Below are 21,654 nucleotides of genomic sequence, written 5' to 3'. Positions count from 1 at the left end.
GTATCCCCCTTTGATTGCCTTCTGTTCAGGAGCTTTTCAGTGTTAGTGTTACATCTGGAGCCAGGTGACTAATGAGTTACATATTCCATAGCAGATGCCACTGGCTAAGCCAAAAGTAAGTGGCCTATTGAAATAGGAATTGCTCCTCACAATGTTCTCCTCAGAGTGACAAACATATCCAGGATCTGCTCCTGGTTATTTTCAACTGAATTTGCCCATTGTTCAGCTGGTCCCTTAATTATGAATTTCAAATAAAGCTAACTGCAGAACTCATTTATTAGAGCAGTTATACGCTATTTAATGCTTGAATTATTAAAGATTCCCCCTTTCCTCAGAATTTATCCAGTTGGCGAAGGACTTTGAGGATATCCGTAAAAAGTGGCAGAGGACTGACCATGAGCTGGGGAAATACAAGGATCTTTTGATGAAAGCAGAGACTGAGCGAAGTGCCCTGGATGTTAAGCTGAAGCATGCACGTAATCAGGTGGATGTAGAGATCAAACGGAGACAGAGAGCTGAGGCTGACTGCGAAAAGCTGGTGTGTATTGTTTTCTGTGCTGGAACAGTGATGATGCAGGAGGGGAAAGCAGTGTCTGACAGTTTTCACTTGCCAAATATACCTAGTTTCTTCTTCCACATTAAAAAACTGAAAGTGACCTGTTCTTTAACAACTTGCCCATGATTAGAGCTAAAATTGCAGACTAGGAATCTTGTTCTTTATAATTTGAAATTTAAATGTTTTTGTCATTTAGACTTGAAACTGTTACTTAATAGACAGATTTCAAGTGAGAATTTAAAGAATTAGAGGAAAAGGGAGGGAGACCCTAACTTGTTTGATCTCTTACAAAATATTGACCATCCTTCATTGTTTATTTTAAGTGCTACCCAGAATATCCATCCTTATATGAGTAGCTGATACTTTGTCATTCACAGAGGCAAGACAACTCTGACTCTTCCTTTCATCACTGCTCTCTAATTCAGGGTAAAAGGCTAGATGTATTCAACCAGTTGAGCAATGTGACTGACACAGAACACTATCATTTTGATGTGCCAGGATGGGTCATGGTACCAAGGAAAGCCTTTACTGGGAGGGACTAATCCATCTTGGTATACAGTGTTAGATGCCTCAGTAAGCTCAAATTGTCTGGTTCCAGTGCATTATAGCTTTGTACCTATTTTAATGCATTTTGCTACACTACTTAGAAAGGTGGGTGGCTGCTTTGATCCATAGAAACCAATATTTGTCCTGATAAAATGACACTAAAGTGTTTTTGCTATGTGAAATCTATTTTAGGACTCTCATTTTGCATTATTCTCCTCTTAGATTAGCAGGTTAATCCAAAGGTCTTGTAGCAGAAACTTCACTGTTCTAGATGTAGTTTATTTTACCAGTCAGAAATCAGAGACACAAGGCTGGGCGCAGTGGCTCACGCCTGTAATCCCAGCACTTTGGGAGGCCAAGGCAGTGGATCATCTGAGGTTGAGAGTTTGAGATTAGCCTAACCAACATGGAGAAACCCTGTCTCTACTAAAAATACTATATATAGAGAGAGAACCGGGTATAATGGCACATGCCTGTAATCCCAGCTACTTGGGAGGCTGAGACAGGAGAATCACTTGAACCTGGGAGGCGGAGGTCATAGTAAGCCGAGATTGTACCATTGCACTCCAGCCTGGGCAACGAGAGTGAAACTCTGTCACACACACACACACAAAAAAAAAAAAAAAAAAAAGAACGAAATCAGAGACACAATCTGGGTTTGATGTGAATTAATATGTATTGGTGTAGCAGCTTTCTTGAAGGCCCATTTGCATAATACTGTATTTTAATGTCTTCTGGTCTGCCCGTCCCATAAATTTGAGGTGAAGCTTTCTCCTCTGGCTAGTTATGATGTTTTGCTCTGCTTTGGTCTGTAGGAACGACAGATTCAGCTGATTCGAGAGATGCTCATGTGTGACACATCTGGCAGCATTCAACTAAGTGAGGAACAAAAATCAGCTCTGGCTTTTCTCAACAGAGGCCAACCATCCAGCAGCAATGCTGGGAACAAAAGGTGGAGGAACTGCATCTGTTATCTGATCATAAGCAACACAGCTGTCAGAAATTCTTGTTATCTGAATTCTTAAATATACTGCTTCTAGAATGTGTGCTGAAAAAAGCAGAAAAATATTTTTGGGGGAAGAGTAGGTGGGGAATAAAGGCACAGGGATGTTCCTATTTATTTTATTTTGTTTTTAAATCTTTCCTAAGGATGTTGTTTAACCACGTATAAAATTTTGATGTTAGTGCTAAATTGCACATCAATAACTAATCCTGTACATTGCTAAGAAACCCGCAGGTGAAAGTGGCAGTTCAGCAATACTTTCAGTGTTTACTCTCCAGAGAGCTCTTAAAGCTCTTCTGGTTTAGAAAGGCCTCTGGAAGCCAAGACCAGACAATAATTTTGGTTCCACTGCACCACTGTTTAAAATAGTCTCAACCAGGCTTTGAATTTAGCATCCCCAGTACAGTATGTCAGGAAAGGTCAGCTATTTGTTTTGTTGCCTGGTTGTTTATGGGGAATCTTTATAAGTAAGAATATGTATAGGCTTAATTTCTTAAAAAGTCAGTACTGGGTAATACTCTCGATTGTAGAAACCGGCACAGTTGGGATCAAATTAATCTTCACTCCCTTGATTTTGTGAATTTTGAGTGGCCTGTAATACAAACTCAGTAGAGAATAGCACCTATAACCCTGACTGTAACTTTCAACTGCTGTTACAAGATCTTTGCTGAAAAAGCAGCTGTGCTGTACCTGTATTCGTGCACACACACTCCTCCATGGAAAATTTTTAAAAAGTAACCTGCCACAAGATTCAAGATTGTAGTTGTCTCCATAGTGAGGATTTTTATGAAATTAACTGATGTTACCTGACCAATAGGACTTGTTCTGAATGTTGGTGAATTTTATGTTCCACAGAGTACTGTGTCTAACATTGTATTATTTCACCGATCTAGACTATCAACCATTGATGAATCTGGTTCCATTTTATCAGATATCAGCTTTGACAAGACTGATGAATCACTGGTAATAATAAACATTTGATCTCTGAGAATTATCTACTTTCCTTAACCTCTTGCTTCCCCAGGAATATCTCTCCTGTCCGCTCTTCTAAACATCCTATGTTACTATTTGATTAGTTGATGTGCTTATTAGTTGATTAGTGAGTCTTTGCTTAGATACTGAGCTAGCAATATAAATCCGCGTGAACTATAAGAGACTGGCTTATGTATTAGTTTCTGAATTGAGAATATAGAATTCAGAATTTGGCATGAGTTGAGTTTATTTAATATATCTCTGTGTACCACATATACTAATTGATTATATTTTGACTTATTAAAGCCCCAGCTAGTAATAAAAATATTAGCAAGGCTGTATATTAGCAGGGCTTATTTGCTGCTCTTAGAGTAAATTGACTTGTGCCTTATTTCTGAGTTAGTTTGGTTCTTGGGGAAAGCATAGTCATACTTCACAATTAGAAGGAAACCAAGGTCCTGGGATTTCAGCCAGAAAGGTGTGATTAGAATTGCTAGGCACTATATAATGCTTGCATCAACAATAGTTAACATGTTAAACTATTTGTTGCCCTGCTTTTATGGGGTGGCACACTTCTTTTAACTTATAGCGATGCTTCTGCATAAAAGGCCATCTCCTGATACATTCTTTGATATAGTTCATTGATTTGTGCATCTTTTCTGTTGCTAGCTGAAAACTAGCAAACAAAACAAATCAGGAAGTTTTTGGTGACTGGTTTTCTGATATTGCAAAACAAGTGAAAACTACTTGTTACATGGCTAGAGGTTTTCTGTCCAAATTCAGTGTTGGACTAGCGAAAATATAGCCATTTTATAGATACAAATATTAGGCATCACCCTTTTTCAAATAGGGAATGATATAGTGGAGGTCTGGTACATATAATAAAACTAGATCATATTCGCAATTGATTTTTGAGCTAGACCTATGTATGATGTGATATTTGTTGTAAATGAAGCTGAATCAAACAACCAGTGACTAAATTACTAGACCATGAATTGGGGGAAGTTAAATGTATTTAGCTAAGCTATTATTTGTGGTATGCCACTGTTTCTAGATACTGTTTTCAGGGATGATCAGGAGTAAGAAAATGAGAGGTAACTACTAAAATGAATGCAAACAGTTAAAATAGGTGAATTGAAATGAGACTACAATAAGAAACAAATAGTTCTTCTATTTGTGGTGAACATGTTTCAGGGCCCAAGTTCCTAAACTGTAGAACTTTTTAAGTGGCAATATTATATAGAGCATCTGATTAGACAGTGGCAATCCCTTAAGGGCAAGAATCGCATCTGACGTGATCAGTGTAGTGCCTAACATTCTGTAAGTGCTAAAACTAATTACAAAAATAATCAGAAATAAAGGATCAGCCACCGGAAATAATCACAGCAGAAGGTGATTCTTTAACCTTTTCTTGCCTCTGTGGCATTGATTCCTGTTTTTATTATAATAGCTTCAATTTTTGAGAGGCAGTACATTAACTTGTAGCTCTATAGCTATAACACTTGAGACTTTCCTTTCTTCCCCCACCCCAATTGTACATTAGGTAGCCTGGCTGAAGAAGCCTTTAAAGTTCTCCGTAAATTTATTTGCGTAAGGTTTAGGGAAGGCCAAACCAAAAAAGAAACTAATACAGTGTAATTGTTAATAGGATTGGGATTCTTCTTTGGTGAAGACTTTCAAACTGAAGAAGAGAGAAAAGAGGGTATGTATGGTTTGTTTAGTCTTTTGTTTGTTTGTTTGAGATGGACTCTTGCTCTGTCACCCAGACTGGAGTGCAGTGGTGGGATCTTGGCACACTGCAACCTCTGTCTCCCAGGTTCAAGCGATTCTCCTGCCTCAGCCTCCAGAGTAGCTGGGACTACAGGCACATGCCACCACGCCCAGCTAATTTTTTTGTATTTTTAGTAGAGACAGGGTTTCACCATGTTGGCCAGGCTGGTCTTGAACTCCTGACCTCAGGTGATCTGCCCACTTCAGCCACCCAAAGTGGTAGGATTATAGGCATGAGCCACCGCTCCCGGCCAGTATTGGTATTCTTTGAAATAGTAACTTAGGACAGGATCCTGTCCTATTTCACTCTTTAGGCTGCATTTCAATTCATTCATACAGTGGAAAAGGATAAATGTAAGTTTGTTTTGAGTTGTCATGTGAATTTTTTTTTTTTTTTTAATTTTTTTTTTTTTTTTTTTTTTTTTTTTCAAGACTGGGTTTCACCATGTTGGTCAGTCTGGTCTTGAACTCCCGACCTCAGGTGATCCTCCCGCCTTGGCCTCCAAAGTGCTTGGATTACAGGCGTGAGCCACCACACCCAGCCCATCATGTGAATTTTTACACAGGATTTTTGTGCTCTAATATAAGCTTCAGATGAAATGTGTGTATAATGGGATATATAGAGATCTATCTGTGTATGCTTGTTTAGGGTACTTAATGTATTTCCAAGACTTCATGTCCTTAGTTAGGATTACAGCTGTACTTTTTCTGGTGGTGTCATCTAAATTTCTCCACAGCTTGCTCATTTTTTCTAGGGCACTGAGAGCATTTTTATACAACATATTCTTTTCGTACAGCTTATGCTTCATGTGGAAATAGGCAGAGAGAGAACACATTGTTTGTTATTTACTGTAGCCCTAATCCCCAGGACCTGTATCCAAGTTGTCTGATGGAATAATTTTATCTTCTGTGCTTCAGATCTGCTTGGCACTAAAGTTTTGGGTCTTTGTCTCCTTTCTAGCGCTCTAGTAGCCGACAGTTTGTTGATGGTCCCCCTGGACCTGTAAAGAAAACTCGTTCCATTGGCTCCACAGCAGACCAGGTAAGAATAGTTAGGCCAAGATAACAAGAGATTACTGGCCCCAAGCATTAAAACTCCTGTGAGTCAGCATTGCAGCGTTGTTTTGAGACAGATGTTTGGTTAAAGTTTTTTTTTTTTGAGATGGAGTTTCGTTCTGGTAGCCCAGGCTGGAGTGCAGTGGCACGATCTTGGCTCACTGCAGCCTCCACCTCCCAGGTTCAAGTGATTCTCCTGTCCCAGCCTCCTGAGTAGCTGGGATTACAGGCGCATGTTACCATGCCCAGCTGATTTTTGTACTTTTAGTAGAGACCCGGTTCCATCATATTGGTCGGGCTGGTCTCTAACTCCTGACCTCAGGTTATCCGCTTCCCAAAGTGCTGGGATTTCAGGCATGAGCCACCACACCCAGCCTAGCATGAGCCAAGTCTTTGGTTAAAGTGTTTCTATGCAGTAGGATCCTTATCCATATGAATGGAGTTACCCCGATTAAACAACTGGCTGAGTGAATCTTGGTTGTTTGAATATATGCCCCCATAACCTATGTTTATCTTGTTAAGTATGAGATTTCTTTATTTTTATTATTTATTTATTTTTGAGAGTCTCACTCTGTCACCCAGGCTGAAGTGCAGTGGTGCTATCTTGGCTCACTGCAACCTCCACCTCTCAGGTTCAAGCGATTCTCCTGCCTCAGCCTCCCGAGTAGCTGGGACTACAGGCACATGTCACCATGCCTAATTTTTGTATTTTTAGTAGAGACAGGGTTTTACCATATTGGTTAGGCTGGTCTTGAACTCCTGACCTTATGATTTGTCTGCCTCAGCCTCCCAAAGTGCTGGGATTACAGCTGTGACCTACCGTGCCCAGCCTATTTTTATTTTTTAAAGTAGAGCTGGAGTCTCTTCTTGCTGCCGAGGATGGGCTCAAGTGATCTTCTTGCCTCTGCCTCCCAAAATGCTGGCATTACAGGCATGAGCCACCGCACCCAGCCAAGCATGACATTTCAACATAAGAATGTTTCAGGTCGGGTGCAGTGACTCATGCCTATAATCCCAGCACTTTGGGAGGCTGAGGCAGGCAGATCACTGAAGGTCAGGAGTTTGAGACCAGCCTGGCCAACATGGTGAAACCCCGTCTCTACTAAAAATACAAAAATCAGTCGGATGTGGTAGCATGCGCTTGTAATCCCAGCTACTCGGGAGGCTGAGACAGAGGTAGGAGAATCGCTTGAACCTGGGAGGTGGAGGTTACAGTGAGCCAAGATTGCGCCACTGTGCTCCAGCCTAGGTGATAGAGTGAGACTCTGTCTCAAAGAAAACAAAAAAAAAGTTTCAGACTGGGGCCTTAAGTTTTGACTAAGACTAAGGAATGTTTTACCTCTTCCAAAATACCCTATAGTGGAGGGTAAGTTAGAGTCTTTGTCTTTCCCTCATTACTACTTTTGTTGCAGGGGAATGAATCCATAGTTGCAAAAACTACAGTGACTGTTCCCAATGATGGCGGGCCCATCGAAGCTGTGTCCACTATTGAGACTGTGCCATATTGGACCAGGAGCCAAAGGAAAACAGGTCCATTGAATTTGTGACTAAACTGGCCTGTGTAAAACAACTAGTAAAATTTTGGAGAGTTGGTTTCTTAGAACCCTCCTGAGGCAGGGATTAGGTGTAGTGGGTAGTTTTGGACCAGAGAACTATTTGTGTCATGCTTTACCTTTGGATTGCTAGCCTGCTTCCATAACCAGTTTTTCTTGAAACTTTTTTTGTTTTTGTTTTTGTTTTTGAGACAGTCTCGCTCTGTTGCCCAGGCTGGAGTGCAGTGTCTGCAGTGTCATGATCTCAGCTCACTGCAATCTCTGCCTCCCAGGTTCAAGCAATTCCTCTGCCTCGGCCTCTCGAGTAGCTGGGATTATAGGTGTGCATCACCATGTCTGCTTAATTTTTTGTGTTTTAGTAGAGACAGGGTTTCACCATGTTGGCCAGGATGGTCTGGATCTCCTTACCTCATGATCTGCCTGTCTCAGCCTCTCAAAATGCTGAGATTATAGCCGTGAGCCACTGCACCGGCCAAATTTATTTTTATTTTTATTTTTTGAGGCAGAATCTTGCCCTGTCACCAGGCTGGAGTATAGTGGTCCAATCTTGGTTCCCTGCAACCTCCACTGCCCAGGTCCACAGGATTCTCTGCCTCAGCCTCCTGAGTAGCTGGGACTACAGGTGTGCACCACCTTGCCTGGCTAATTTTTTGTATTTTAGTAGATACGGTGTTTCAGCATGTTGGCCAGGATGGTCTTAATCTCCTGACCTTGTCATCCATCTGCCTTTGCCTCCCAAAGTGCTGGTATTACAGGCATGACCCACTGCGCCCAGCCCAAAACTTTTGTATTACATAGCCATTGGCATTCACTTTTGGCTATGATGACAGATTACTGTCTATCTCCCCATTAAAATTGGAACTAAAATTTAGAAGGAGCAAAATACCTAAGACACAAAGCTTGAAGTTGCTTGTTTTCTAGGTACTTTACAACCTTGGAACAGTGACTCCACCCTGAACAGCAGGCAACTAGAGCCAAGAACTGAGACAGACAACGTGGGCACGCCACAGAATAACGGAGGGATGCGCCTGCATGACTTTGTCTCTAAGACGGTAAATCTGTGATTGCTCCTTTTTGGTTTAGGCATGTTTTGATTTTTTAATTGTGAAAGTAATAAATACCAGGAATAAAGTTAAATACCTTACTGTTATAAAGTTAAATGTCAAATTTCCTTCCTCTTTCCAATTTTACTCTCCAGAAGTAACTATTGGTTACAGAGGTAAGTTTTTTTTCATTCTGTGAGTAATACTAAATTAAAGAGAGCAACTTTTCTGAAACAATTGTTAGTACTTTTTTTTTTTTTGAGACAGAGTCTCACTCTGTCACCCAGGCTGGAGTACAGTGGCGTGATTATAGCTCAATGCAGCTTTAACTTCTTAGGCTCAAACAACCCTCTCATCTCAGCCTCCTGAGTAGTGGGGATACAGGTGTGTGCCACCATGCCTGGCTAATTTTTAATATTTTTGTAGAGACCAGGTCATGCTGTGTTGCCCAGGCTGGTCTCAAACTCCTGGGCTCAAGTGATCCCCTTGCCTCAACTCCCAAAGTACTGAGATTGTAGGCATGAGCTACTGTGCCTGGCCCATTGTTAGTACTTTTAGTGACACATGTTTACATTTTTTCTTGAATATAGCACATACATTTTAAAAAAATGTTTTGCTTTTGTACCGTTTGATTTCCTTATAAAAATCCAAGCAGGCTGGTGCGGTGGCTCATTCCTGCAATTCTAGTACTTTGGGAGGCTGAGGCAGGCAGATTGCCTGAGCTCAGGAGTTTTAGACCAGCCTGGGTAACATGATGAAACCTTGTCTCTACTAAAATGCAGAAAATTAGCCGGGCATGGTGATGGGTGCCTGTAGTCCCATCTACTTAGGAGGCCGAGGCAGGAGAATCACTTGAATCTGGGAGGCATAAGTTGCAATGAGCAAAGATCGAGCCACTGCACTCCAACCTGGGCAACAGAGTGAAACTCCATCTCCAAAAAAAAAAAAAAGAAAAAAGAAAAAATCCAAGCAAAGTAATGGAGGCTTAGAGGAGTTCATTGACATTTTTGAGCCACATGATAGTAAGTAAAAGATTTAACATCAAGGTTTTCTTTTCTTTTCTTTTTTTTTTGAAAGAGAGTCTCACTCTGTTGCCTAGGCTGGAGTGCAGTGGCACAATTTCGGCCCACTGCAACCTCCACCTCCTGGGTCAAGTGATTCTCCTGCCTCAGCCTCTCGAATAGCTGGGATTATAGGCGCCCACCACCACACTTGGCTAATTTTTGCATTTTTAGTAGCGACGGGGTTTTAACGTGTTGGCCAGCCTGGTGTCAACCTCCTGACCTCAGGTGATCTGTGGTGATCCACCAGCCTCAGCCTCCCAAAGTGTTGGGATTACAGATGTGAGCCCACCATGCCCTGCCAACCTCCAGGTTTTCTGCTTCTTGTAAACAAGTTCTTTTCATTACCACACACTGCTGCCTTCCAGCTGGATGGCCTTAAACAAATTACTTAACCTCTTTTTGCTTCTGTTTCCTCAAAATGAAGAACACAAAACCTATCTTATGGGATTACTGTGAGAATTACATACGTAAATACATGTAAAGGGCTTAGAAAGTTTTTTAGCGCATACTAAGTGCTCAATAAATGTTAGTTCATTACGGTGCGGTGGCTCGTGCCTATAATCCCAACACTTTGGGAGGCTGTGGTGTGTGGATCACCTGAGGTTGGGAATTCCAGATGAGTCTGACCGACATGGAGAAACTCCGTTTCTACTAATAATAAGAAAATTAGCCAGGTATGGTGGCACATGCCTGTAATTCCAGCTACTTAGAAGACTGAGGCATGAGAATCACTTGAATCCAGGAGGTGGAGTTTGCAGTGAGCCGAGATGGCACCATTGCTCTCCAGCCTGGGCAACGAGCAAAACTCCATCTCAAAAAAAACAAAGAGGCCGGTCACGGTGGCTCACACCTGTAATCCCAGCACTTTGGGAGGCTGAGGTGGGCAAATCATGAGGTCGGGAGTTCAAGACCAGCCTGGCCAACATAATGAAACACCCATCCCTACTAAAAATATAAAAAATTAGCTGGGCATAGTGGCGGGCACCTGTAATCCAGCTATTCAGGAGGCTGAGGCAGGAGAATTGCTTGAACCTGGGAGGTGGGGGTTGCAGTGAGCCAAAGTCGTGCCACTGCACTCCAGCCCAGGTGACAGAGTGAGACTCCGTCACACACACAAAAAAAGTTTAGTTGATTATGTTAATTATTTTCTAATTTATATCACTCTGTTCCTTTTGCCCTATGTTATCCCAGGTTATTAAACCTGAGTCCTGTGTTCCATGTGGAAAGCGGATAAAATTTGGCAAACTATCTCTGAAGTGTCGAGACTGTCGTGTGGTCTCTCATCCAGAATGTCGGGACCGCTGTCCCCTTCCCTGCATTCCTACCCTGATAGGAACACCTGTCAAGATTGGAGAGGTATGACTTATGTGAGCCATCATTGTTCTATGGCCTCTTTATTAGCCTTTCAAAGACTTAGTGTCAGTTTTTGTTCTAAAATTAATGATCCCAGGCCAGCGGTGGCTCATGCCTGTAATCCCAGCATTTTGGGAGGCAGAGGCCAGCGGATCACAAGGTTAAGAGATCAAGATCATCCTGGCAAACATGGTGAAACTCCATCTCTACTAAAAATGCAAAAAATCAGCTGGGCATGGTGGCACGTGCCTGTAATTCCAGCTACTTAGGAGGCTGAGGCAGGAGAATTGCTTGAACTTGGGAGGCAGAGATTGCAATGAGCCAAGATTGCACCACTGCATTCCACCCTGGTGACAGAGCGAGAGTCTGTCTCAAAAAAGAAAAGAAAATAAAATTAATGATCCCAAATATATTTCTTTCCACAAATAATGAATAGAATTGCAAAATATTTACTTGTAGAAGAGTCCTGTTTGGGTATGTCTGTCCTTTCTAAACCAAACTTCTTTCCCCTCCCCCTTTTCCTTCTTCTTCTTCCCTGCTTTTCCTTTCTTCCTCTTCCTTCCTTCCCCTCATCCCGTTTTAGAAGATTTTAGACATATAGAACTAGAGAGATGAGTATAACTAACCCTTGGTTCTTACAACTTAACTTCCATGATTACTAACTAGTTTCCACTCTCTCTCTCTCTCTTTTTTTTTTTTTTTGAGAGAGTCTCACTTTATTGCTTAGGCTGGAGTGTAGTGGCATGACCTCAGCTCACTGCAACCTTTGCCCCTCTGGGCTCAAGTGATTCTCTTGCCCCAGCTTCCTGAGTAGCTGGGATTACATGCACCACCACCATGCCTGGCTGATTTTTTTTGTTGTTGTAGTTTTAGTAGAGATGAAGTTTCACCATGTTGGCCATGCTGGTCTTGAACTCCTGACCTCAAGTGATCCACCCACCTCAGCCTTTCAAAGTGCTGGGATTACAGGGGTGAGGCAGCATGCCTGGCCGTGTCCATTCTTTTTTTAAAGTTTTTTTTTTTTTTTTGGAGACAGTTTCCTTCTGTTGCCCAGGCTGGAGTGAAGTGTTGCAACCTCGGCTCACTGTAGTCTCTGTCTCCTGGGCTCAAGTGATTCTTGTGCCTCAGCCTCCCAAGTGGCTGGGACTACAGGCATGAGCCACCGTGCTCGACTAATCTTTTGTATTTTTAGTAGGGATGGGGTTTTGCCATGTTGGCCAAGCTGCTCTCAAACTCCTGACCTCAAGTGATCCGCCTACCTCAGCCTCCCAGTGTTGGAATTACAGGTGTGAGCCACCGCACCCAGCCTTTATATCTATTCTTGATTTATCAGTAGTGTTGTCACCTCCTCCTACTGTCCAATGAATTACTTTAAAGCAAGTATCAGCTATCATACAATTTATCTGTGAATATTCTTGCTCTTATGTTAGACATACTCCGTAATAGGGTATCAAGATTAAGTTGCTTATTTCCAAATATTTAACCAGTTTAAACTGACTAAATCCATTAAGAAATTATTTATTGCTGAGCATGGTGGCTCATGCCTGTAATCTCAACACTTTCGGAGGCTGAGGCAGGAAAATCACTTGAGCCCAAGAGTTTGAGACCAGCCTGGACAGCAACGCAAGACTCCATCTCTCCAAAGAGTAAATTAAGTTAGCCAGGGTGAGTAGTGTGCACCTGTGGTCGCAGCTTCTTAGGAGGCTGGGTTGGACTCTTACTTGAGCTGGGGAGATTGAAGCTGATTATGTTCCTGCCTACCCCTCAGCAAATCAAGTGTTATTTTCCCCTAATCTTATAAGTTCTTATCCATCCCTGTACATTTTTTTTTTAACCACATGTTCTGTACTGTAATGTAGAACCATGAAGTTCTCCCCTATAGGTAGGTTTGTGTCATGATCAATTGTGATAAGATGTATTAAATACTTTTTTTTTTACTTAGAATAATGAAAGTATAAAACTGTTTTTTCTCTTATGCCAGCTCTCTTCTGTTAGAAAATAAAAAATCTGTTTAGAGTAATAAATTAGTTTATATTAAAGTACGTGTAACCTCATTATTGCTTGTTTTCTGCTGCCCTTGAGTGGATGAGAAGGAGGTAGTTATAACTAGTGGTCTTACTCCTTGTTCACATAAGTGTGTGGTATATATGAAAAAGAAATAAAGTGTCGTATACGTGATCATAAATCAGTCCTAGTGTGGAGGTAGGAAAAATAATTGAGAGTCTCTGTTTTAATATAGGCTTTGGTAATAGGAATTTAAAAGTAGACATGATGTCCCATTCTGAGAATTAAATTGGAGATGGTTCTTTACATATGGTCTTCATCTATTGGTCTACGTGGTGTAAATAATAATTTAAAGCTCTTTTTTCCAGGGAATGCTGGCAGACTTTGTGCCCCAGACTTCTCCAATGATCCCCTCCATTGTTGTGCATTGCGTAAATGAGATTGAGCAGAGAGGTCTGACTGAGGTAAGAGTCAACTCTAGGAGATGGTGAATTTGTTATTTGTGTTAATTAGGAGGTTTTTAAATAAAAATGTCATCTTGAAAACAGACAGGCCTGTATAGGATCTCTGGTTGTGACCGCACAGTAAAAGAGCTGAAAGAGAAATTCCTCAGAGTGAAAACTGTACCCCTCCTCAGCAAAGTGGATGATATCCATGCTATCTGTAGCCTTCTAAAAGACTTTCTTCGAAACCTCAAAGAACCTCTTCTGACCTTTCGCCTAAACAAAGTCTTTATGGAAGCAGCAGGTAAGGGTAGATGTAATACTTGAATATGAATTCCTCCACAGCAGTAGTTTTCTTACTTTTTTTTTTTTTTTGAGACCGAGTTTCACTCTTGTTACCCAAGCTGGAGTGCAATGGCCCGATCTCAGCTCACTGCAACTTCTGCCTCCCATGTTCAAGTGATTCTCCTGCCTCAGCCTCCCTAGTAGCTGGGATTACAGGCATGCACCACCACACCTGGCTAATTTTTTGTCTTTTTAGTAGAAACAGGGTTTCACCACGTTACCCAGGCTGGTCTTGAATTCCTGACCTCAGGCCATCTGCCCGCCTCTGCCTCCCAAAGTGCTGGGATTATAGGCGTGAGCCACTGCACCCGGACTTCTTACTCTTTTTTTAGTTCCTGCCTAGTGCAGTACCTGAAACATAGTAGGTGCTCAAGTAGTTTGATGGATGGGTAACTGTGTGCATGTCACCCTTGCCTGTTCTCTTCCTTTCTCATTACCTATTGCACACAATAGCCTTCCTTTCTTTGTTCCCTCTCCAGTTAGGCTGGAGCTTTTTCAATTCTTAGAATATACCAAGCCAGCACATTTGTTGTCTCAACTTACATTAGGTACTGTATGGTTTGCTCCTTTATTTCTTTCATATTTCTCTTCATATATGTTGTGCCCAGAAAGACCTTTCCTGACAACCTTGTCTAGATTAACAGCTCCTGCCGGGCGCGGTGGCTCAAGCCTGTAATCCCAGCACTTAGGGAGGCCGAGGCGGGTGGATCACGAGGTCGAGAGATCGAGACCATCCTGGTTAACATGGTGAAACCCCGTCTCTACTAAAAATACAAAAAATTAGCTGGGCATGGTGGCACTTGCCTGTAATCCCAGCTATTCAGGAGGCTGAGGCAGGAGAATTGCCTGAACCCAGGAGGCGGAGGTTGCGGTGAGCCGAGATTGAGCCATTGCACTCCAGCCTGGGTAACAAGAGCGAAACTCCGTCTCAAAAAACAAACAAACAAAAAAAAAAAACAAAAACAGCTCCTGTTTCTTTCTAGCTTCTGGCCTGCCTTGTTTTCTTCATTTATGTACCACTCTACTTGATAGGTATTTGCTTTTTGACTGACTCCACCAATAGAATGTAGGTTCCATAAGGCAAGGGCTTTGTTTTTTTCTGTTCTGCTTTATATCCCCAGCGCTTAGAGCAGTACCTGGCACATAGTAGGCCCTTAAATAAGTTTTACAAATGAATACCTTCTTGGTAATTGTAGTAACTGCAATTGTATGCCTGTCTTCCTAGCACGTCTGCTGCCAGATGCTTTCCCTAACTGCAAAGGCCGATTTTTTAAAAGTTCTGACTTCTAATATTGAGCTGTTGGCCAGTATCCTGCTTGTTAATGAAACTAGAGTCTGATGTAGTCATGAACTAATCAGGAGTTTCAGAAGCTTACTGTATAGATGAGACTTTGTGGTCGATAATTTGGAAGCCCGCTGTCAAGGGAAAGGAGTCTAGGCCTCTTGGTGCTTTCTTTTCAATTACAGAAATCACAGATGAAGACAACAGCATAGCTGCCATGTACCAGGCTGTTGGTGAACTGCCCCAGGCCAACAGGGACACATTAGCTTTCCTCATGATTCACTTGCAGAGGTGAGTACAGCAGAAACTTGTTCCAGGAGTTAGAGAATTTTTTTCCAAGGAGAAGATAGTGTGGGTTGAGTGTTTGGGAGTACAAGGGGTGAATTGTTTTCTTTTATATTTTGGTCTGCGTTTAAGCAAGGAGCAAGACATCTAATTCAATATTCTTTTGCTTAGCGTGGCACAGAGTCCACATACTAAAATGGATGTTGCCAATCTGGCTAAAGTCTTTGGCCCTACAATAGTGGCCCATGCTGTGCCCAATCCAGACCCAGTGACAATGTTACAGGACATCAAGCGTCAACCCAAGGTAGGCAGGTGCGTGTGTGTATGTCACACGCACATGTATGTGTGAACTTGTGTAATGTGATAACATGAGAAAAAGTTGAGAAGCCCTGAGCTTTGGAAGTTTGCTAGCAGATTTGCTGGCTTTTAGGTGGTCGAGCGCCTGCTTTCCTTGCCCCTGGAGTATTGGAGTCAGTTCATGATGGTGGAACAAGAGAACATTGACCCCCTACATGTCATTGAAAACTCAAACGCCTTTTCAACGCCACAGACACCAGATATTAAAGGTAAGGCCCAAGCTGTGCTTCTTCATGGACTTGACGCCCTCTTGAGTTTTAGTCCGGCCTTTGCTAGAGCTGTTTGAAAATTCTAACATTAAAGGAAAATTTGTATGATTCTACCATCCTAATTTTTTTTCACTTTTCCATGTTCTCCTTTCTTTACCCATATGAATATATGTTCTTTATAGATATAATGGGCTGGGCGTGGTAGCTCACACCTATAATCCCAGTACTTTGGGAGGCCGAGGCAGGCAGATCACGAGGTCAGGAGGTCAAGACCATCCTGGCCAACATGGTGAAACCCCATCTCTACTAAAAATACAAAAATTAGCTGGGTATGGTGGCTCGTGCCTGTAATCCCAGCTACTCGGGGGGCTGAGGCAGGAAAATTGCTTGAACCCAGGAGGTAGAGGTTGCAGTGAGCTGAGATTGCACCACTGTACTCCAGTCTGGTGACAGGGCGAGACCCCATCTCAAAAATATATATATATATAATAATAGTTTAAATATAATTCAGTCTTATTTAACTTAGCATACTGTGAGAACTTTTTCTCATATAATCTTAACATTTTTACGATTTAACTAAATGTTCTAGTTGATATTTACATTATTTTTCAATTTTTCATAATTGAAAGTAATGCTATAGCCAATACTCCAATACTATATGTATATATCTTTTTTCCCCTTAATGATAAATTTTCAAGAATGGAAATCACTGAATTAAATGGATTGAACATTTTTATGTATCTTGATGTATTTTATCAACTTGATTTCTTAAATTTCTTATAGGCTTTTGCCAATTTATATTGCTAACCAACAATTTTATATGAATAGGCTGGTTTCACTCCAGTCTTACTGGCATTGGAGACCCATTCTTTCATTATTGCAAGTTCCTTCTAAGGGAGCATATTGCTTCTTCTGCTGGTATAGCTAAAAGTCAGATGTTTAGATGTTAGATTTGTGAAGTTTAGAGTTAGAGAATGGCATAAATCAAAAAGTGTCAGCTATTCACTGAGTTCAGAAGATACACTACTGTGTTACAAAGTGATGACAAAAATGATCTCTGGGACTTTGCTAGGTGTCTAACCTTAGCTCTTAAGTGCTTTAGTGGATAATCAGCTTAAAACTAGCCATCTAAAAAGATGCCTTCTTTTCTCCCACCTCTCTTAAAAATATATCTGAACTTTGATTCAAGTGAGTTTACTGGGACCTGTGACTACTCCTGAACATCAGCTTCTCAAGACTCCTTCATCTAGTTCCCTGTCACAGAGAGTTCGTTCCACCCTCACCAAGAACACTCCCAGGTATGCAGAATTGGCCTTCTTAGGAAATAAACAGCTGCTCTCTTAGACTTTACATTGAAGCTTGTTGAAAGAAAAATTGAATTACATTTTAGCTAGGAACTAGACTTTAAAAGGGAACGTGGAGCTATAAGGATTCCTTCTTTAAAAAGGTTCTGAAAGTCTTTACTGTTTCTCCTCTCTCACTGTAGGTGACTAAGAGTACCTCGTAAAATAGTTGTCTAGGGTTTCTTACTTTTACTGGGTTACATCAAGTAATATTATAGTTGTTTATTCAACCTTTTTTTACAGACTACTTTTCCAGTTCATTCTCTTTTTATTGTAGATTTGGGAGCAAAAGCAAGTCTGCCACCAACCTAGGACGACAAGGCAACTTTTTTGCCTCTCCAATGCTCAAGTGAAGTCACATCTGCCGATTACTCCCCTGCATTGACCGACTGTAAGAAAGGGCACACCTGTACTCTCTGCTCTACAGCCTCCTGTACTCAATAATACTTTTAGTATTCTCCAGGCTTTTAATCAAGTTTAATTGTGCATGAGGGCTTTATTAAAACTCGATGTATCTCCCCTTCCTTCTCCTCAAGTCACATAATATCAGCACCTTGTGCTCGTCATTGTTGGGAGCTTTTAGATGAGAGATCTTTCCAGGGGTAGAAGGGTTAGTATGGAATTGGTTGTAATTCTTTTTGGGGAAGGGGGTTATTATCCCTTTGGCTTAAAGCCAAATACTGCTCATGGAATGAATGGTCTTTCTCTAGTTTTAGAACTAATTTCCATGAGACAATGACAGAAATCCTACCTATCTGATAAGATTGGCTTGTCTCAGGGTGGGAAGTGGGAGGGTGGGGCAAAGAAAGGATTAGACCAGAGGATTTAGGATGCCTCCTTCTAAGAACCGGAATTTTTCATTCCCCATTATGAACTGAGCTATAACATGGAGCTTTGATAAAAATGGGGCTACACTGAGGGCAGAACTAGTGATGGGAGTATGCATAGCTTTAATTTGGATGATTAGTTCTTAATAGTGTTGAGTGGCACAACCTTGTAAATGAGAAAGTACAACTTGCATTTATCGCAAATGTGCTGCTGGCTGAACTTTGGGTTCATTTGGGGTCAAAGCCAGTTTTTCTTTTAAAATTGAATTCATTCTGATGCTTGACCCCTATGCCCCCAACCTTGTTCAGTGGAGCCCAACTTCAGTCATTTTTTGGCATCCCAACCAACAATAAAGAGTAGGCTATAAGGGAAGATGGTCAATATTTTATGTGATAAGAAAAACCACATTCATTTTTTCTTTGCACTTTGGATGCTGAAATTTTCCCATGAACATGGCCACATCTAGATAGATGTGAGCTTTTTTTTTTTTTCTGTTAAAATTATTCTTAATGTCTGTAAAAATTTCCTTCTATAGAATGTTTGACTTCATATTGACAGTTGTCTGTAAAACACCTATTTGGGATAATATTTGGAAAAAAGTAAATAGCTCTTGAAAAATGAACCTGAGGCTGGTTTTCTTGTCTTGGAATGTAACTTTCAATGCCTTTTAGAAAATCATTTCTGGGGCCAGGCGCAGTGGTTCACATCTGTAATCCCAGCACTTTGGAAGGCTGAGGCAGGCAGATCACCTGAGGTTGAGAGTTAGAGCCAGCCTGACCAACATGGTGAAACTCAGTCTCTACTAAAAATACAAAATTAGCTGGGCATGGTGGTGCATGCCTGTAATCCCAGCTACTCGGGAAGCTGAGGCAGGAGAATCGCTTGAACCCTGGAGGCAGAGGTTATGGTGAGCCAAGATCGTGCCATTGCACTCCAACCTGGGGAACAACAGCAAAACTCTGTCTCAAAAAAAAAAAAAAGAAAAAAAAAAAAAGAAAAGAAAATCATTTCTGGGCTGGGTGTGGTGGCTCACGCCTGTAATCTGAGCACTTTGGGAGGCTGAGATTTGTGAATCACCCAGGAGTTTGAGACCAGTGTGGGCAATATGGTGATACCCCGTCTCTCTAAAAAAAAAAATGGAAGAATTAGCCAGACGTGGTGGTTCACGTCTGTGATCTCAGCCACTTGAGAGGCTGATGTGAGAAAATTGAGCCAGGGAGGCGGAGGTTGCAGTGAGCCAAGACTGTGCCACTGTACTCCAGCCTGGGTGACAGAGTGTGAGACCCTGTCTCAAAAAATTAGAAAAATTATTTCCTTCAAAGTGTCTTGACTCTGTTGTTCATCTCCATTTCCTACTCTCTGGACCCACCCCAGCCTTACCACCACCAGGAGTTTGTTTCCATTTCTCATTCAGTCTTTGTCCAAACTGGAGTTGTAGAGTTGTCCTGTGCCTGTTGTCTTGTCATTATCATTATATTATTAACAGTCATGATTTGCATAAATGACTGGGATACATTCTGAGAGATGCTTCATTAGATGATTTCATTGTTGTGTGAACCTGAGTGCACTTAGACAAACCTGGATTGTGGGGCCTACTACACACCTAGGCTATATGGTATAGCCCACTGCTCCTAGGCTACAAACCTGTACAGCATGCGACTGTTCTGAACACTGTAGGTAGTTGTAACACATGGTAAGTATTTATGTATCTAAACAGAAAGGGGACAGTAAAACTATGGTTATCATAATCTTATGTGACACTGTTGTATATGGTGGGATCCATTGTTGACCAAAACGTTACGTAGTATGTGACTATACTTAAAAAATGAAACAACTTTTTTTAAACAAGTCTTTAGGGACCAGAATGGTTGCAGATTTAAAAAAAAAAAATTGCCTCTGGCTGGCCGACTGCCTAGAACATCCTTCACTGCTGGAAGTGACTCTGGAGTGAGCTGGGATGATTAACTGAGGGCACCTGCACTTGGAACTCTGAAGCTGGTGAACAGAATGTATCTGAGATTGAACGTAAACAGTTGCAGGCTTAATATGTAACTGTGGAGAGAGGAGGCAACCTACTGGCTTTTTTCCCAGGAGGGGGCAGCTCTCACAGCAGGGCCCATCTGCCTTAGCAAATTGACAGAGGATGGGTCCCATACCCACTTTCACACACGCCTGCTAGGCCTTTTTTTTTTTTTTTTTTTTTTTTTTGAGACGGAGTCTTGCTCTGTCGCCCAGGCTGGAGTGCAGTGGTGCAATCTCAGCTCACTGCAACCTCTGCCTCCGGGGTTCAAGTGATTCTCCTGCCTCAGCCACCTGAGTAGCTGGGATTACAGGCGTGTGCCACCACACCCGGCTAATTTTGGTATTTTTAGTACAGACTGTTTCACCATGTTGGTTAGGCAGGTCTTGAATTCCTGACCTTGTGATCCACCCGTCTCGGCCTCCCAAAGTGCTGGGATTACAGGCATGAGCCACTGCACCTGGCCAGCTTTATTTTTTAAAACTCTGCCCTAGATGCTACCTCTTTTCTTATGTCTTTGCAATCCTAGCATTGGCCTGGTTCCATATTTGCTGTTCTGTAGTATCTCCCCAAGGTACATTTTAAGTCACTAATGTAGAAGAAGTAAATGGATTGTGTAACATTAGTGAAGGCAAGGCTACCCTATGCAGGAACCAATGGTCCATTAACGGAAAAGGAAATGGTCCAGTGTGTCAAATGTTGGCAACCATTTGCTCAGTTTTTGGGCTAGGCCAAGATACCTTAGTCATGAAAATAATTCTGATAATAGCAAAGGGAGATATATACCACCTTCAACTTCTTCAACAGTACTTCCTGTGGAACAGCCTGATTTTCCAGAGCTTAATTAATTAAATTATACCTACTCAATGTGAGGGCCATGGAAGGGGGTCCAGTGCTTCAAAGGGACTATCACCCCATCTCTTATTCCTAACCCTTTCTGATGTTCCTCTCCTTTAATGCAGTTTAATTTTACTGTTGTAGTTGCTAATAAACAATCTTTAAATTGTGACGTTTACCGCCATTCTCCCTGATCTATGTAAGACTCCCGAGTTTGATGTTTACCTAACAGGGCAAGCATTACATGGTTGCATTCACCCACAACAATTTGAATTTATTATTGGGTGTCTAACAACTCAGCCTTCTTTAAGAAGGTGAATTCACTGCTTGCAGAGATAGGAGAAGGCATGTGAGTTTTAGTTAGAGGATGTTTAGGGTGTACAATTTATTTACCAGGGGAAATAGTACTCATTTTTGGCTATGAACTCAACCAGTGGCATTGAAAGTGGTCCTGTGTTCTTTTATTATTCATTTTATGCCTCCTAAGTAGCTGGGACAACAGGCATGCCCCACCGTGCCCAGCTAATTTTTAGGGTTTTTTTTTTTTTTTTTTTTTGAGATGGAGTTTCGCTCTTGTTACCCAGGCTGGAGTGCAATGGCGTGATCTCGGCTCACCGCAACCTCCGCCTCCTGGGTTCAAGCAATTCTCCTGCCTCAGCCTCCTGAGTAGCTGGGATTACAGGCACGCACCACCATGCCCAGCTAACTTTTTGTATTTTTAGTAGAGACGGGGTTTCACCTCGTTGACCAGGATGGTCTTGATCTCTTGACCTCTTGATCCACCC

General features: G+C 41.8%; 1 protein-coding gene across 5 annotated transcripts in view; it reads left to right on the top strand.

Annotated features, from left to right (window-relative positions):
* RACGAP1 (Rac GTPase activating protein 1) overlaps window positions 1-18,634 on the top strand; it is a 34,431-nt gene extending 15,797 nt beyond the window's left edge. For all 5 annotated transcript variants that reach the window (XM_010349801.2, XM_074402618.1, XM_074402619.1 and 2 more), the window contains exons 3-17: window positions 336-538; window positions 1,918-2,054; window positions 2,999-3,068; window positions 4,726-4,779; window positions 5,809-5,889; window positions 7,316-7,433; window positions 8,378-8,508; window positions 10,755-10,919; window positions 13,289-13,384; window positions 13,469-13,667; window positions 15,176-15,281; window positions 15,447-15,579; window positions 15,706-15,841; window positions 17,031-17,139; window positions 17,462-18,634. In XM_010349801.2, the coding sequence (XP_010348103.1) occupies window positions 336-538; window positions 1,918-2,054; window positions 2,999-3,068; window positions 4,726-4,779; window positions 5,809-5,889; window positions 7,316-7,433; window positions 8,378-8,508; window positions 10,755-10,919; window positions 13,289-13,384; window positions 13,469-13,667; window positions 15,176-15,281; window positions 15,447-15,579; window positions 15,706-15,841; window positions 17,031-17,139; window positions 17,462-17,537 (1,814 nt within the window). In that variant the 3' untranslated portion in view covers window positions 17,538-18,634. The remainder of the gene's footprint in view (window positions 1-335; window positions 539-1,917; window positions 2,055-2,998; window positions 3,069-4,725; window positions 4,780-5,808; window positions 5,890-7,315; window positions 7,434-8,377; window positions 8,509-10,754; window positions 10,920-13,288; window positions 13,385-13,468; window positions 13,668-15,175; window positions 15,282-15,446; window positions 15,580-15,705; window positions 15,842-17,030; window positions 17,140-17,461) is intronic.
* The last annotated feature ends 3,020 nt before the right edge of the window (window positions 18,635-21,654 follow it).

Source organism: Saimiri boliviensis, chromosome 7 (assembly GCF_048565385.1).
Source record: "Saimiri boliviensis isolate mSaiBol1 chromosome 7, mSaiBol1.pri, whole genome shotgun sequence".
In the NCBI taxonomy this organism is placed as follows: domain Eukaryota; kingdom Metazoa; phylum Chordata; class Mammalia; order Primates; family Cebidae; genus Saimiri; species Saimiri boliviensis.
The sequence above is the reverse complement of the archived record's forward strand: the minus strand, read 5'-3'. Positions and strand labels throughout refer to the sequence as shown.